This window comes from Erythrolamprus reginae, chromosome Z (assembly GCF_031021105.1).
Source record: "Erythrolamprus reginae isolate rEryReg1 chromosome Z, rEryReg1.hap1, whole genome shotgun sequence".
Lineage (NCBI taxonomy): Eukaryota > Metazoa > Chordata > Lepidosauria > Squamata > Dipsadidae > Erythrolamprus > Erythrolamprus reginae.
Window position 1 is genome coordinate 35950257 of NC_091963.1, and position 19198 is coordinate 35969454.

Sequence of the window (19198 nt, forward strand, 5' to 3'; positions counted from 1 at the left end):
GTCATTTACAGCATATTATCTCCAGCAATTTGGGTCCTCATTTTACCAACCTTGGAAGAATGGAAGATTGAATCAATCTTGAACTGGTCAAGATCAAACTCCTGGAAGTGGACAGAGTTTGCCTACAATGCTGCATTTTAGCCACTGCGCCACCATAGCTGTTAAGGTTTTTCTTAATAAAGTCTCCCTACTATTCAAACAATGTACCTTAAATTTAACATTACCACTTTTCTAAATCTAATACAGTGCTCCCTCAATTTTCGCGGGGGATGTGTTCCGAGACTGCCCGCGAAAGTCGAATTTCCGCGAAGTAGAGATGCGGAAGTAAATACACTATTTTTGGCTATGAACAGTATCACAAGCCTTCCCTTAACACTTTAAACCCCTAAATTACAATTTCCCATTCCCTTAGCAACCATTTAGATTATTACTCACCATGTTTATTTATTAACGTTTATTAAAAAAATATTTATTAAAGGTGGACGAAAGTTTGGCGATGACATATGATGTCATCGGGCGGGAAAAAATGTAGTATAGGGAAAAACCTCAAAGTATTTTTAATTAATATTTTTGAAAAACCGTGGTATAGACTTTCCGCGAAGTTTGAACCCGTGAAAATCGAGGGAACACTGTATTTCAAAAAAGAATTATTATTTTCAAAGATGACAATTTTTCCACATCTTAATAATATTGTGCTACAGAACGGAAATGGTCTCAAGTGTTCTATTTATTAGGGTTTTTTGGCTATTCATTAGATTCTTTGGAGTCTTCTTGGGTATTAGAAGATAACTGTATGAATAGTCTTTCTAGCCTGCTTCTTCATAAGCCAATTTTCTTATCCATAGAAACTACAGGGAAAGCCCTTGAACAAATAGTAATCTTTGTAAGTATAGACATATACTTCAATGCGTTCATTGCTATTGAATTTCACTTATTTTTGACTGCTAAATGCACCACATCAGTGCTTTCACTATGCATTTTTACATAGTTACTGAACTTATTGTCACTGGTTTTTTTATATTTAATTTTAATTATCTAATTTTTTGCAGTGCTCCTTGATTTATATTAGTAGAATTTATTATTCACATTTGCACCACAGCATAATAATTAAAGTTTCTTCCAACAGTTTTAAACCTATTCTCACCCTCTTCCAATTCGGGATCCTTTAATATATGTTAAAGCATATAAGTTGAATAAATATAGAAACAACATACAACTTTTTTTTTTTACCCTTTTGACAATTTAGAGCTCTGTACAGATTGTGGTTTCATAACCTATGCATAGACTTTGTATGAGTACAATGAGATATTTTGGGATTCTCATTTTCCTAAGGACATTCCACAGCTTGACAGAGCTTCTACAATCAAAGGAATTTATATAATCAACAAAACTCATACTGACTTTTTTTAGTAATCATTATTTTTTAATTATCCAGTACGCATCAGCAATATCATCTTGTTCCTCAAGCTTTAAAAAACCACCCTGAGTAAAACCACCCTCAGATTTAGGTTAATTATCAAGGTTCCAGGTAGCACCCAAATTAAATCAGAGCTCAAGTCATATTACATGTCCAGTCAATGAAGCAGTGGAAGTGATGTGCCGGTGCCTGGAGGCTGTTGGGGCCTGGATGGGTGTCCATAGACTCAAACTCAACCAGGATAAGACGGAGTGGCTGTGAGTTTTGCCTCCCAAGGACAACTCCATCTGTCCATCCATTACCCTGGGGGTGGAAGTATTGACCCCCTCAGAGAGGGTCCGCAACTTGGGCGCCCTCCTCAATCCACAGCTCACATTAGAGAATCATCTTTCAGCTGTGACGAGGGGGGCGTTTGCCCAGGTTCGCCTGGTGCACCAGTTGCAGCCCTATTTGGATCGCGAGTCACTGCTCACAGTCACTCATGCCCTCATCACCTCGAGGCTCGACTACTGTAATGCTCTCTACATGGGGCTACCTTTGAAGAATGTTTGGAAACTTTAGATCGTGGAGAATGCAGCTGCGAGACCAATCATGGGCTTCTCTAAGTATGCCCATGTTACTCCAACACTCCGCAGTCTGCATTGGTTGCCGATCAGTTTCCGGTCACAATTCAAAGTGTTGGTTATGACCTATAAAGCCCTACATGGCATCGGACCAGGATATCTGCGAGACCGCCTTCTGCCGCACGAATCCCAGCGACCGGTTAGGTTCCACAGAGTTGGCCTTTTCTGGGTCCTGTTGACTAAACAATGTTGTCTGGCAGGACCCAGGGGAAGAGCCTTCTCTGTGGTGGCTCCGACCCTCTGGAACCAGCTCCCCACAGAGATTAGGATTGCCCCCACCCTCCTTGCCTTTCGTAAGCTCCTTAAAACCCACCTCTGCCATCAGGCATGGGGGAATTGAAACATCTCCCCCTTGCCCATGTAGTTTTTGTGTATGATTCAATTGTGTGCTTGTTTTTTTATATATTGGGATTTCTTTCTTTTGGACTTTTTAACATAAAACTATAATTTAGATTGCTAAATATTAGATTTGTTACTATGTACTGTTTTTTACCATTGTTGTGAGCCACCCCGAGTCTGCGGAGAGGGGCGGCATATAAATCCAATAAATCTAATCTAATCTACTTCTCAAATTTATTGCCGGAGCCATCCTGGAACCTACACTGGGAAATCTGAATCTGAGTTTCCCACCCAGTTGAAAGTTCACATCCCTTGACCCCCACCCCCCAGCCATAAACTTGTCCCATTGCTCACTCAGATTGTGCCAGCATGGCAAGTCCTCCCTCCGCTTCCACCCAGGTGGGTGGGCATAGGATGGCCTTGAACTACTCGAAAGAATGCTTTGTGGCTGCATTTGTCCTCTTATGAAACCAAGATTCCAAAATCTTTACGGTCACAAATGTATTCTATTTTTTAAAAAAAATACATTTCTCTGTGTCCTCAAATGTTCTGGTTGCCTCAGGAATAAAGCCAAGATATTTCACGTCAGGAACACCCACACATGCTGCAATAGAAGCTGCATTCATTCCAAGCACAGCGATTTAATAATCAAATACAAAACACTGAAAAATAAATTATGAACCTGACTAGGACATGACTGGTTGACTAACATGTATTTGTAAAATGATGTACTGTATGTCTCTTACCTTGTTTCCTTGAATGCCTTTTGAGCCAGAATCACCTGGTGGGCCACCAATACCCTTTAGTGGAAAAAAAGTGAGGGGGGATTAAATTTTCTACCAGTGGACATATATTTATGATTACATTTGTAAATCATGCTCTGCTCATCTGGAGCTGTATTTTTCTTAGATATCCTAGATGGAATTAATTACATCGTCTCAGTAACAGCAGTAAAGGCATCCTGCAAACAAACATGAAATCTAGAAGTTCAAAAAAGTGCAGAATGATCTGAAATCATGCTACTAAAAATAGATTTTGTCTCATTGTTCTATTTGTGTTGTATGAATTATATTTATTTATTTATATGATTTATATTAACTGTCCCTTTACATAGTGATTCTGGGAAGCATACAAGAATTAATCACAAACTTATGCAATATAAGTGTGACATACTGTATAACCCCATAATTAAGCTTTTTGAAATAAAGCTTAAATTCTATTATTTTTGAAGTGGTTAAAGTCATATAAATCATATGATATAGAGGAAACATTTGGTACTAAAAATAGTACTGAAAGCCAGCTATTGCACGGGAAGTATTTCTATGAAATAATGATATATTTTCAGCATCTGTTTTCCATTTCATATTTAGTTACTCGTTAAATTACACCTTACAATCACATTCTGGTGGACTTTTATTAAGCTTAAAGATCCAGTTTATGAAAGAGTGAAAAAAAGGAAGTGACTTTTGCTGACATGTATAAAAAATGCTTTTAAAAGGTATTTATTTTATCAGTGTGAAACCATCTTTCTCTTTTATTAACTATATATTGAGTACATATACTATTTTTCATTGAGAATGCTCAAACCTTTATATGTAAGTGCACAAATATTAAAAGTTGTGCCCAATAATTGTGTAATATTAGGAAACAACATATAAAAATGTAAAGTCATTTGAAAATTTGAAAATACTAAAATTTATTTATTTATTTTAATTTAAAGACCTGGCTAAAATATATTTAATTTCTTGTTTAACTAGAGAGATAATAAATGCTGTATATAAGGCAACAATTTTCAAACATTAAAATTTTATGATGTGTGAATTTTAACTCTCAGAATTGTCCAGAAGGATGCATGAAATCCATCTTTTAAGGCTGTCAAATTTGAGAAACTGATGAAAACCAATTTACTAAAAAATAAATGCCATAGTTGGGAAGCAAAATTAATAAATAGGCCTGTGAAAAATATAGTAAATGATCATAAGGGGCCTTTCCCTCCAACAGTAATGATGGAAAAAATTATTAGATCTAGAAAGCAATTTCTACCCTGCTGCATTGCAGTGAGAAACAACATATGCAGGCATACATATAATTATTATTTATGAACAAATCCTTACAAATGTGTTGCCCTAGCAGTTACAGTTCCTTCAAAACAATCTGAGCAGCAGTGGAATAAAATTTATTACTCACACATAGAAATTGGTAACATGCAACACCCACCCTATAACTCAACCCATGCCATTTCACTGTTTTTCTGGAATAATTAGACTAGTGAGTTTCAAACTTGGCAACTTTAAGACGTGTGAAGTTGTCCTTGCTGGGAGTTAAAGTCCATATACGTTAAAATTGCCAAATTTGAAAAACACTGAAAAAGACCAAGAAATAGAATCCATTGGTTACACGATTATTTGGTCATATCACAAATATGTAGCAACAAAATTTCAGAATTACAATTGCACAATTTTCAGATAATAATATGAAATATGATTTGGAATTTTATTTTAAAATATCAGGCTTTTATATTTAAATTCCACAAAAAAGACCATCCTGTTTGGTATTTCAAAGCAACAAAAGCATGAGTTTAGAGGCCATGGTTAAGATTGCTAGAATGATTTAATCTTAAAAAAAATGTCTTCGATTCATAAGTTTTTCCAGTGTTGTTCCATCTGATATAGTTGGTTGAACTGGAGAGTTTTGAAGTCCAAAACATCCGAAAAATAAAATCCAAATCAATAAGAGATATTCAGCAGCAATACAATTCTCTACCCATGGGAATCTATCTTAAATAGGGAAGAATAAATATGGAGAAATGCTAGATATTTTTTTGTACGAAAGGCTAAAGAATTGGCAAGGAGAGAAGCTAGCAATTCCACTGAGAAGACAAAAATGTTCTCACAGTATTACTTCAAGCTAAGGACTGTAGAACAGAATACTAAATATGAATAAATGACAAGTTAGAGATTGATAGTTATTAAAAATAAAAACTGAGACAAAAATCTATGCATATTTAGGAAGGCAGCATTACACTGCTCTCAGTTATTTGAGTTTCTAGAACAAAAAAAGTCTTATGCTATGACACTGGAATGCACCCAGCATTCAAGTATATGGGAACATGAGCCAGATACCTCTATGAAACTCAAGCCAAACATGAATTTTTAAAAGTTTCATTTTTAAAACAATTTTAAGATTATATAAAGCTCTAGGGAATAAAGGACATGTTTCAAATAATTTCTATATGTGTTTTGTAAAAATATTACACTTTTACCTGTAGGTTCCCATAGAGGGATTGACATCAGGTAAAGCGATTGGCTAAGCACTATTGTACAAATGTATAAATTGTGTGCCTACTTTACAAGGGAAGAGGAGTTGTTATCTCTGAAATATATTTCCAAGTGTTTGTTTGTTTGTTTGTTTGTTTGTTTGTTTGTTTGTTTGTTTGATTGATTGATTGATTGATTGATTGATTGATTTTTATGCTGCCCTTCTCCTTAGAGTCAGGGCAGCTTACAACATGTTAGCAATAGCACTTTTTAACAGAGCCAGCATATTGCCCCCACAATCTGAGTCCTCACTGGTATTCAGTGGGGGGGGGGGATTTATTTATATTTCTGTTTGGTTTGGTTTGGTTTTGTTTGGTTTAATAGAGTAGAGTAGAGTAGAGTAGAGTAGAGTAGAGTAGAGTAGAGTAGAGTAGTATAGTTTTGCCTAGTTTTGTTTTGTTTTTGTATTTTTTTCTCCCTTTTGGAGGAATTGGTATTTTAACATTTAATAAAGAGAATTATTTTTAAAAATATTGTTTCATATTCACCCTTCAAAAGGTTTGCTGCTTTTTAATATTTAAACTGACCTGAAAAACCAGAATCTTTTTTTTTTGGTCAGTTTGAGGTATTCTTTATTACAGTACCTAAAGAGCACAGGTTTATAGTATTTTTCTGCCAAATGATGTAATAGTTAATATAATATGTAATGGTGTAATGTTGCTATAATGCTGTAATATGTAATATTAATATTTAATATGTAATATGTAATTTAATCTGAAATGCTGGAAAAATAGGTAGTAACCCCGGTAACTTTTTCACAGAGGTGAAAAAGTTTTTCCTCCCAGTTTGGACCGATTCTATGGAACCTGTATTAACTTGGGTCGCTGGAACCTAGGACTACCATGCCCCCAAACTGGCTCTCTTGGCGGTGCCTCTAGTGCCACCATCTTGGGTTTTTTGCTTTTGCGCACATGCAGAAGCTGTTTTTTGCTTCTGTGCATATACAGAAGCAGTTATTTAGCACTGTGAATGCGTGCATGCCCATGCAGCACATGAAGGGCCAAACTAGCAGTGAAGAAAAATAGAATCCATCCCTGCTTTGCACATCTCTGGGTGGTGCACTAATTGTGCCCATTCCTGGATCAGGAAGCTCTGCTCCTTGTCACTCATGGTCATATATTTTCCCATCTTTATGATATGGGGCTTTTTATTTTATTTTATTTTATTATTTTATTTTATTTTATTTTATTTATTTTTTTATTTTATTTGTCATACAAATACAGTGTTCCCTCAATTTTCGTGGGGGATGCGTTCCGAGACTGCCCGCGAGAGTTGAATTTCCGTTGTGAACCCCTGTAAACCACAGTTACTGTATTTTTCAGTGTATGAGATGCACCTTTTCCTCCCTAAAAGAGGCTGATAATTTGGGTGTGTAAAATACTCTGAATGTAGCTTCCCCCCCCCAGCACTAATTAAGTGCTAACGATCTTCCCAGCTCTTACCTTGCAAGCTCTTGCATTGTTTCTCTCTGTGAAGAATGTTTTCAAAGCCCTAAGTCTTTGCAGGTTTTTTCATTGCTCTAATTTGCTCTGAGTAAGTTTCTTTCCAGCCCTAACCAGGTGCTAACGATGTTCCCAGCACTTACCGGCTTGCAGGCTCTTTGTGAAGAATGTTTTCCAAAGCCTATCTTTGTTTGTTTTTTTCATTCTCTATTTGCTCCAAATGTTTCTTTCCAGTCCTAACCAGGTGCTATTAATGTTCCCAAGCTCTTTCATTGTTACTCTCTGCAAAGAAAAATGTTTTCCAAGCCCTAAATATTGGCAGACTGTTTCTTTCCAGGTGCTAATGATGTTCCCATCTCTTACTGGCTTGCAAGCTCTTTCATTGTTACTCTCTCAGAATAAAAAAAAAAATTAAGCCTTAACCAGGGGATAAAATAGTGTTCTGAAGCTGACCAGACTAAGGACATTAGCCAGATGAATACTTGGTAAGCAGATTATTTTCCCTATATTCCTCCCCCAAAACTAAGGTGCATCTTATATTCTGGTGCATCTTATACTCCAAAAAATATGGTAATAAGAAGAAAGAATAAATCTTCCTTCTAATGGACCTCAGAGACCACTAAATTCATAATTTTAAATTTCATGAACCCTTAATATGATCTGCCTAATGACGGTCTGGGTGGGTGTGGATCATGTGACTGGGTGGTCATGGCCAACTTGATGTCACTCACATTGAAGAGTGCCTTGCAGGCTTCTACTTCTCCCTCCCCCAGTCACTCCTTGCCTCTTCCCCAGGCAAAGGCCTTCTACAGGAAGCAGTTGTTGGAGCTAAGCAGTCACCACAAGAAAGAGCTGGCAAAACAGCGGTCTCAGTTCAAATTGGATCTGACTGAGAAGGAGGCTCAGCAGAAGCACCTCACTGAGGACTACGAGCATAGGCTTTCCAAGCAGAGGGAAGACCTGTGGAAGTGCAATGCCAGGTGCCAGCACTTGGAGGCTCAGCAGGCTGAGATGGTCAGCCAGTTCCAGGCCATGATGCAGTCCCACTGAAATGAGGCCTTTCATCTCTTTCCTACTAGTGGTGCTTACCTCCAGCCTTCGCCCAAAGCCCTGCATCAGGAGGTTAAAGCAGAGCCCAAGTCAGAATTTCTGTCCCATTGCATCTGACCCACACAAAAAGACCCCAAAGGGAGAGACTCTCTGAAGCAGCACAAGCATTCATTGTCCATTCATCCACTTCCTCCCATGTTGACTGTATGACTGTAACTTGTTGCTTATATCCTAAGATTTTTATTAATATTGCTTCTGCATTGCTTATTTGACCCCTATGACAATCATTGAGTGTCGTACCACATGATTCTTGACAAATGTATATTTTATTTTATGTACGCTGAGAGCATATGCACCAAGACAAATTCCTTGTGTATCCAATCACACTTGGCCAATAAAAATTATATTCTATTCTATTCTATATCCAGCCTAGGGGCTGTAGTTTGAGGATCCCTGATTTAGTGCAATATAAAAAATGCAAATAATTTTTCTGCGGACCACCAAAAGTTTTTCGCAGACCGTCAACAGTCCATGGACCGCCAATTCACGACTATTGTTCTAATGTATTTTGCTCAAGCCCAAATTACCCCTTAACCATTACTTACTTAAAGAAAACAAAAGATAGGTGCGTATTCAGTATGATGTGCAGTTTAGCTCTGAGAATTAGGACAAAATATTTACATATTGCAAATGATAATGAAATGGTTGGTAGAATTTAAGAAACTTACCTGAGGGCCTCTGGGTCCTTTCGGGCCAGAAGGGCCATCTAGACCCTGTTCAAATAAAATAATAAATATGTAAGTGTTATTAGTAAGTTCTGGTTTAAACAATGCTTCTTAAATAATTATCTCTGCTACAGTGCATTATCTCTTCATAAAAGTATGAATTAGTTAATTGGTATGAATCCCATGCTCAAACAATGGCTTTAAGAAAGAAAAGCAGATAAATGTGTTTCATTCTCTTTTTTAACTGAACCCCCTAATAGTTGTGATGGAACATTTCTAGATGCGGGAAACGGTTCTACTTTTGGCATGGTCTCCAATTGCTACCCTTTCATGCTAAATAAGTAGCATTTGCAGTCAAAAAGTCATGATAGAAACATAGAGACATAGAAGTCTGACGGCAGAAAAAGACCTCATGGTCCATCTAGTCTGCCCTTATACTATTTCCTGTATTTTATCTTAGGATGGATATATGTTTATCCCAGGCATGTTTAAATTCAGTTGCTGTGGATTTATCTACCACGTCTGCTGGAAGTTTGTTCCAAGGATCTACTACTCTTTCAGTAAAATAATATTTTCTCATGTTGCTTTTGATCTTTCCCCCAACTAACTTCATATTGTGTTCCCTTGTTCTTGTGTTCTTGTGTTCACTTGTTCTTGTGTTCACGATGATGAGTTGATGCTACTACCAATGTCTCTGTAATAGAGGCATTGGAAAAGCCCTGCTTTCCTATTAAAAACACTTCCCTCCTGAACTTTATTCAACCCTTTAACATATTTAAATGTTTCGATCATGACCCCCCTTTTCCTTCTGTCCTCCAGACTATACAGATTGAGTTCATTAAGTCTTTCCTGATACGTTTTATGCTTAAGACCTTCCACCATTCTTGTAGCCCGTCTTTGGACCCGTTCAATTTTGTCAATATCTTTTTGTAGGTGAGGTCTCCAGAACTGAAGACAGTATTCCAAATGTGGTCTCACCAGCGCTCTATATAGCGGGATCATAATCTCCATAGGGACCATAATGATGGTAGGTATAATCATGCAAATTGTACCATGTTCTGTTTTACATGCATCTGACATGCAACATCAGTAAAAAAATAAGTAGGCTATCAATCATAGGATCATAGCTTCTAACCTAAGTTTTTGACCTACCACCCCTGGATCCCCTGTATTCAGCAACATAACATCCATGTCCTTTGGGTTCCTGAGAAAGTAATATTGTTTTCAGTAGATTTTCTACATCTTTATGATATTCATATTCCCAGATTTTCTTGAAAAGCATAAATAACAATTCTAACGGTCAGTCACAAGGGGGTAAACTAAGGATTATAAATAATTCCCGGATTATTATCACTCGTTTTTAGCAACTGTTGAAAATTATGACAAGGCTAAACAAGGGAAACTTGTAACTGGTTTACAAAGCTGCATCTGTAGAAGTCTCCCATGTTCACAGGATCATAATTCGGGCCCTTGACAACTAGCTCAAAAAAAGTTGCAATGGCCTGAAATCATATGATTGGCATTTATGGCCTTTCCTGCTGCCCTTCAATAAGCAAAGTCAGCGAGGAAGCCAACATTAAAGATAGCAATAGAAATAGCATTTAGACTTATATACCACTTTCACAGTGCTTTAAAGCCCTATCTAAGCAATTTGCAGAGTCAGCATATTTCCCCCAATATTTTACTGACCTCGGAAGGATGGAAGGTTGAGTCAACCTTGAGCCCCTCAGAATTGAACTCCTGCAGTAATGCATTATAAGCACTGTGGCTCAGAAGTTTCTCCTGCAACTTTTTCACTTTACCTGCCTTTGGCACTCATTCATAGCATCTGGCTATGACACTTCCCAGAAATGACCTTCTTTAGAACTGGGGAGGGAACGTGGCAGGCATAGGTCACTGCTGGTTCCCGCGATCCAGGCTGCCAGTTTACTATCGGTTCTATAGAACTAGTCAGAACAGGAAGGAACCCATTTCTGCCCAGCATAACTAGATTAAAAAGGAGGAGTTGGCAGCACTGCCTCTTTCACGAATTTCACAACTTGCTTTGAAGGATTTGTGACCCCCCAAAAAAGCATCCTGTGGCTAAAATAAGAAAACGACAAGTGAAAGACCATAGCTCTTTCTAACCCACGCTTGGTTATGTAGACTGGTAGACTCAGCCTTCCATCCTTCCGAGGTGGGTAAAATGAGGACCCAGATTGTGGGGGCAATATGCTGGCTCTGTTAAAAAGTGCTATTGCTAACATGTTGTAAGCCGCCCTGAGTCTAAGGAGAAGGGCGGCATAAAAATCGAATGAATGAATGAATGAATGAATGAATGAATGAATGAATGAATAAGAAAGGTCTGAAAATAGGTCTATTATTTCTATAATTTTGATGACTTAGCTGCCTGGCAGCAAGTTTTCCAAAGTCATAAGTTATCTTAAATACATGGAAACATAGAAGATTGACAGCATGGTCCATCTAGTCTGCCTTTATACTATTTCCTGTATTTTATCTTAGGATGGATATATGTTTATCCCAGGCATGTTTAAATTCAGTTACTGTGGATTTACCAACCATGTCTGCTGAAAGTTTTTCCCAAGCATCTACTACTCTTTCAGTAAAATAATATTTTCTCACATTATTTCTAATCTTTTCCCCAACTAACCTCATATTGTGTGCCCTTACCTCATATTGTGCCTCCTTTTCTTAAGAAATTAGTATGCCACTCCTTATTTTTTCAATGTGGGAAAGATAAATCTAAACAGTAACTTATTTGTTTAGCTGTAAAATAAAAGTGTGTGTATAGGTCTTTCTGTGTTTGTGTGTAATGAAACAAACATAGATAATATGTTGTTTTTCTTTTTTCAAAGCACTGTGAAGAAGGAATTTTATTTTGTTTTTTAAAAATGAAATATTTTCCCATTTTTATTCTATAAAGATACATAAAAACTGTGAAAGAACTACTTGGAATTAAGAATGACGGAATACCAAATGCAGAAATACATTATATAACATAAAATATTATTTTCATTATATTTTCATTTCCATGAAAATAATAAGTGGAAAACAAATACAGGCTCAGAAGTAGTTGAAATTACTGATAGCACTGTACCATTATTTCAGATTCAGAAAATGAAATTGATTAAGGAACACTTGTCAACAAGATTGTTTTAAGCCTTCTTTCTCACCTCCCACCTCTTCGTAGCTTTTTCTGAAAATTAAATGTTTTCTGTGTTTCCCCTCACCCCAATTTTTTGTACACCAAACTCCTATAGACAAGGGAAGAGATCAAAATAGCTTGCCTGTTTTGCTTTACCAGAGAGGTAAAGCAAAACTCTCTCTCTGGCTGTTGGGCATGTACAAAGCAACCCCCTCCCCACTTTGGTACGTCCCTCACCCTCCTCAAGCTATTTTGCTTTTCAATTTCAATTTTGCAAGTAGAATCTGCTGGGGGAAAAACTTAGAAGCTGCGAGGAAGGAAGCTCAGCTTCCGCGCTGCCCGAAATCAGTCTATGGGGAAGTCCTTCTTTCGGGCAGTGTGGAAGCTGAGCTGCCTGTTGGAGGTCATTGCCCGGCATCAAAGAATAAAGAGACGGTCCTTCCAGCTCCAAGGCATTCAAGCCGCTGACTGGCATTTTAAAAAAATCAGGATTTTTTAAAAATACCGCGGGAAACGGGACAAATTGCAAAAAAAGTGGGACTGTCCCACCAAAAGCAGGACGTCTGGTCACCTTACTATACAGCCTGCTTATGCTCCCATAAATGTTTTCTGCAGCTCTCGCCAACTGGCCAACTGGCCTGAAACTCCTCTTTTCATGTTGCAGTCTCATGAGACTCTTGCTTAATGACCCACAGGATCTTGGATGTATGATGGCCACCGGAATTCCTATTGCTAAGCAATGCAGGCATTTTACATTAAGCTTTACAACCACATTACTAAGCAATAGAAATTCCAGTCCCAATTGCCGTGGGTAGTTGACTACCTGTATGTTAAAACGTTAACAACTTCTTTTGCCACCACCATTATGTGATTTTGCACAATCACAGAATCATACAATGTCTAACAATACATTAGTTTCCTGAAATTCAAAACACCAATTAAATATTTCAAGCTGTAGAAGTTATGTAAAATTTCAGGTTAGTTACATTTTAGATTTGTATTTTTTTTAAAAAAAACAAACAAACACTAGCTTTCATTCTAGGTTGCCATCTGTAACATCCTTTCAACACCAACATTTTTTTTTACACGCTGTATAAGATTAAATTGCAAGAATTCAAATAAAAAGTGAATTAAGCCAGGGGGAGAGTATTTAATATGGAAAAGAGAGAGAGAGAAGAGAGTGTGAAATTCATTAGGATGGTTTGCTTGGGTCCTGTAAATGAATACAAATTTCTTTCTTTATCTGACAAGTATAAGTAGCTCCTTTAATTTGACAATACACAACATGTTCTGTTGTGTTTTGTTGACATGGAAATAGTCCATGTCAGATTCTGTACTCAGCCACGCAGCAGTCATCTGTTAAGCTATTATGAAAGCTGGGATTCCAAGTGTTCTTTGGAGAAGCCCAAAATTAGGGACAATGGGAAACATCAGTAATGAATTATCTAAATACAAAGAAAGGGCATATAACAGTACAGCCATTATATTGTAATGACGATCTGTCCAGACTGTAAATGGGAACTGTTCCCTTAATATTTTCCTCAATGTTCCTGCTCCACGTCTGGTTATTTCCCCCTAGTATAATTTCTGTCTTTCTCTTGTGTGGGGAAAAAAAGTCCTTTTGGCAAACCCTCTTTATCTTTTTTCTTGCAAGTGGGAATCTTGTGGGTGATGAGAACTCTGGATGACTCAGAAATTTCTTTGAATGCCTAATCCATTATAGTTTTTTAATCCTTTACAGATGTTCCATGCCATTTTATTCTTTGCCCTGACAAAAATATGAATGCCCCAGACAAAGCTGTTTCCTTACATATCCACAATAGGAACATATGGTTTCTCTTTTTCCACTAGCTGCTCTGTAATTTGGATTTTGTCTTTAAGGGGTCACATAGAGAGACACATATTGCACATATTTCACTTTATCCTCTGCTATAGATTCAGAATTGATGTTCTCAGTTGTGAATGGACAATGTGATAATAATATGCTAAAAACTTTATGGATCATATTGATTCCTGTTTACCAAATTAAACATTTTTAACACAAACATTTTGGCTACATATTTAAAAACAATAGAATAGAATAACAGAGTTGGATGGGACCTTGGCGATCTTCTAGTTCAAGCCCCTTCTCAGGCAGGAAGTAATGGTTATTAGGAGAGATTAGGTGCATGTTTAATGGCAGCCTCTTACCAAGGAATCATGTTGCCAGTTATTGGCAGAAGACAATGTCCAAAAAGGATATTAAAGTACTGACAGTGGCTTGAGAAGCTGCATTTGTCATCTTATATACACCAACATGAGATTTATATTAGAATTCATATTTTCGGAGGAGCTGCAGATTATCCTTTTTTTTGAACTAGACACACAATTATTGTTCTGGGAGTACATGTTAAATACACTGTAGGACTGTGGAATCCTTGGTGCTTTTCTAATATGGTTGCAGACATTTCAATACCATACAAGGCATTTAGAGCACCAAGCGCAGAATGCACCAAGGACTCCAGATTCAACCTTGAGTGGTTTACACCAAGCGCAGAGTGTACTACAGTTCAAACCTGAGCTACATATACTTTTTCCTATTGCTGATATTGTATTTTGTATATTTATAATGTGATCAACAATACACCAAAACTTTAAAAATAACGTGTTGTTCACACTAATTTAGCAATTAGGTGAAAACAGCCAATATTTTGTTGTTTTGTTTTCTATTTTTTAGAAGTTCCTGTTCTAATTTATAGCACCAAAATTCCTTGGAAGTCTCTCATCGAAGCCTGCTTAGTTATTGCAAAATCAGATTGCCCTCTGCTATAACACATCAGTGCATATCATCTGGGGGAAACAGAGGAGGGATTTGGAAAAAAAGTCATTAAGACAGGAGAAGCATAAAAGCTCCAATAAATAAAAATAAAATAAGTAGGTGCTCTATCCTTTTCTTTTTAGAGGACACATACCATTAAGCACAGTGCTGTAATTTCCAGAGAGTAGGAGGGAATCTCTCTCTCTCTCTCTCCCCTCTCTCCCCACTCTCTATCTCTTTATCTACCTATCTATTTGTCTGTCTGTCTGTCTGTCTGTCTGTCTGTCTGTCTGTCTGTCTATCTATCTATCTAGTCAAAGCCCTGGTCATCACAACTTTTTTATTTTAAAACTGATCTTTTGATTAAAAGATGTGTTTCTCTTGGTTTAATAGGTTGGGCTTTGCACATTTTTAATCAAACAGGATTCTTTAAGAACTATTGATATTGCCTTTTTCATTACAAAGAAATCCCCACTTTTATATCTCCATGTAGTAAAAAATTTAAATAGAAGAAATTATCAAATAATATCTTTAACTTACTCTGTCTCCTTTTAACCCTGGTGTTCCACATTCTCCTCTGTCACCCTGAAAAAAATATTGTCTATTTCAATTCCATTTGTCATGAAACTAATCATGATATTATATATAAAAGACAGATATAAATCATTCAATTTAATCATTACATGAAACTGTAATATGTAGAGAATACACACACACACACACACACACACACACACTATATACATCCCACACACCACCAACCAAGACTAGGTAAGTGTGCCCCTTACTTCCTCAATACAATCAATACTAATCCCAAATGCAAATAAATCAATGCGGGAAGCATAGTTAACAAAATGCCTGAATTCCTACTACTACTAAACACTGACACCTTTGACATTATTTCTGTCTGCGAAACATGGCTAAATACATCCCTCCCTGACTCCATCATCATCATAGCAAGAAACTATCTTGTCTTCTGGTCTGACCGTGAAACCCGCAGAAGTGGCGGAGTAGCTATATTCTACAAAAGGACACTAAACCTAAAACATCCAAGTTGCACATGATTTCACCCTTCCCGAAACCATCACCTGTGATCTGTCCTTAAATGCAACACTTCGCTTCCTACTTTGTTACAGAGCCCCAGACTACAACATCACACATGCCAACAAATTAACCTCACTGCTAACATGGGCAAACCCACTAGGAGATCATCTTCAGTGCTTCACTGCATTGACACAGGGTGGAAATGTACAGCTGAATGTTGTCAGTGTACTTGGATGCTCTCACCCAGTGGTTTCATATAGATATTAAACACAATGGGGGGGAGAACCAACCCCTGAGGAATCCCACAAAGGAGGGAGCTAGGAGTTGACCTCTAACGCCCCGCCAACACTGACTCCAATCGATCAGAGAGGTAGGAAGAGAACTACCATAAAACGGTGCCTCTCACTCCCAACTCCTCCAGTCAATGCAGAAGGATACCATGGTCGATGGTATCAAAAGCTGCTGAGAGATCAAGAAGCACCAGGATAGAGAATGACCCTATCCCAGACCCGCCAGAGATAATCCATCAGTGCGACCAAAGCAGTTTTGGTGCTGTAGCCGGGCCTGAAACTGGACTGTTGAGGATCAAGATAATCGGACATAGATTCTTCTCTGGTAATATAACACTACTAACCAGAGCATACAAAATATTTGTCAGACCAATCCTTAAATATAGGTCATCTGTCTGGAACCCACACCACATATCGGACATAAATACATTTGAAAGTGTCCAGAGATATTTTACTAGAAGAGCCCTCCATTCCTCCTTTGCAACAGAATATCCTATGCAACCAGACTTGAAATCCTGGGCTTAGAAAGTTTAGAACTATGTCACCTTCAGCACAACCTAAGCATAGCTCATAAAATTATCTGCTACAATATCCTACCTGTCAACAACTATTTCAGGTGCCTGAAACCACAACAATACATGGATGCACAACAGACACAAGCTAAAAGTGAACCACCCCAAACTTGACTGTAGAAAATACAACTTTAGCGACAGAGTGGTTTATGCCTGGAACTCACTACCTGACTTTGTGGTTTTGTCATCTAACCCCCAAAATGTTACCCTTGGACTATCCACTGTTGACCTCACCTGATTCCTAAGAGGTCAGCAAGGGGCGTGCATAAGCACATCAGCATGCATACCATCCCTGTCCAAGTGTTCTTTCTTATCAGTATCCATCTTATGTATATAAACAATGTTGTATCTATGTATATTACAAGTACGTACTTGACTATATATATATATATATATATAGTATTCATATTGTTCAAAGTCTGAATCTAAATCTTGATCTAGAAAGTCAAATGATTATGCTATCCATTTTGATTATCTATAAAAATATATAAACTCATTTATTTAATTTTAAGAACTGCATTTCTGAATATGTAATTACAGTATGGAACAAATTATGAGAATAAGAGTTTTTAAAAATCAGTTTACCTTTTCTCCCTTATATCCAGGGTTCCCCTGTTACAAAATAATATTCAAAATTATTTATCAAGGATATTTTATTAGAGATATCAATAATATAATAAGAAGTTGCACATTTTGGAGAAAAAAGTGGCCAAGCCTTAAAGGGAAGAAAATAAGATTTATACACTTTTACACATGTAAAATTTATATGTAAACATCATTGATCATTTCAACTTGCATTCATATGCAAGAAAATAAAAGAACAGATAGTCTTCATTGCCTGACTTAATATGTGAGTGCTTCATTATCTTCCTTATATCAGACAGATGGGTTATATCAAATTTCCAGATGTCTCCTCTACATGTGTAGATTTCCTGCATTTGAATTCTGAAATATCAAAGTGCATATTTTTTGAGTGTCCAGATTCAGAAAGGCTACTGTGAATATTTGTCTTTCTTTTTTATTTTCCCTAAAATACTAAGAGGAAGTTGATAGATAACAATTAGCCAGAAGTTGTCCAATGTGAATGAAAATTTGCAGCTGGGTCTTTCTGCTCTGATCTCCGCTGGGTTTCTCATTGTTCTCTCCTATATCTCCTAAACCTTTCTTCTATTCCTATATCTCTTCTTCTATTCTTTCATTGATATGTTCTATTACTATATCTTCTTTTCTATTCTTTCTTAGATATATTTTACTATGAGTATCTCCTCTATAACCTTCATCATGTATTTTACTATGTGTATATAGATATATACCCACTAAAACCCTCATTGTGTATTGGACAAAATAAATAAACAAATTAATTAAATAAATAAATAAATAAATAAATATGTTGAGGAGTTTTTCTTATTTTATTTTTAGGAAATATACATTGAAAGAAGACTAGATCCCATTCTATCTCTTTTAACATCAAAGCTATTAAGTGAAGCAATTACTAGGGTATCTACAGTACCCAACACTTTCATTAAAATATCAAAAGCAGCATCACACCATTGCAATATAAGCCTGTTTATTTATATTTTATTTATTTATTATCAAATTTGAAATCTGCTCATCTTCCTCAAAAAGTAACTCTACCTCTTTCCCATATGCATACAATATCACATATACAAGATGGACAGGTTGCAATTGCACTAGAGAACAGTTTGCATAATTTGTTTTCTTTCTGCCCACCTAGGATTCTTCTAGGCAAGTAAAAGAAATAGAATATCCCTTCTTTCAAAACCCCCATTGTGATACTGGAGCAATGAACCAATGGCATCAGATAACAAGCTGACAGAAAAGATACTAATCAGAAAGCATCTTTTTCAAGAACTGACAGTTCATTATATAGATGGGCTTTTAGTTAAATGATTGTTCTAATTATCCATATACCTCTGAACCTTTTTCACCAGGTTCTCCTTTATCAGCCTCGCCCTGGAAAAGAAAGGTAGAAACTAATTAAAAATTGGTTTTGTATTTGGAAAAAAATATTGCCTTGCATATGTTACATTTAATCAAGTATAGAATCCAACTTTGGTTATGATTTTGTTTAAATCTATTGACCAAGATCCAAAGATGTGTATTGATCATCAGTGTTCCCTCTAATTTTTTTTTTTGGGGGGGGGGCGGAAAAGTATAGTGTCTGAGTGGCAGTCCCTTTGGGACTGGGCGACACAGAAATAATAAATAAATAAACAAACAAACAAACAAACAAATAAAAAACCCACCCTGTTTTGCCTCAGAGAATTTCAAAATAAAATACTGTACTGTGTGTCTATAACAGTGAGATAATAGGGCAACTCTTTCAATATCAAAATGCCACTTAAATAGTTGAGCTAGTTTCAAACTAGATTTTGATTTTCTTTCTCTCTTCCTTACTCCCATTCTTTTTCTTTCT

The 19198-nt window shown here is 36.8% G+C and overlaps 1 protein-coding gene across 2 annotated transcripts in view; it reads right to left on the reverse strand.

Annotated features, from left to right (window-relative positions):
- COL28A1 (collagen type XXVIII alpha 1 chain) overlaps positions 1-19198 on the reverse strand; it is a 117336-nt gene that overhangs the window by 66931 nt on the left and 31207 nt on the right. For both annotated transcript variants that reach the window (XM_070729152.1, XM_070729153.1), the window contains exons 7-11: positions 18694-18735; positions 17347-17373; positions 15396-15440; positions 8917-8961; positions 3126-3179 (exon numbers count right to left, since the gene is read on the reverse strand). In XM_070729152.1, the coding sequence (XP_070585253.1) occupies positions 3126-3179; positions 8917-8961; positions 15396-15440; positions 17347-17373; positions 18694-18735 (213 nt within the window). The remainder of the gene's footprint in view (positions 1-3125; positions 3180-8916; positions 8962-15395; positions 15441-17346; positions 17374-18693; positions 18736-19198) is intronic.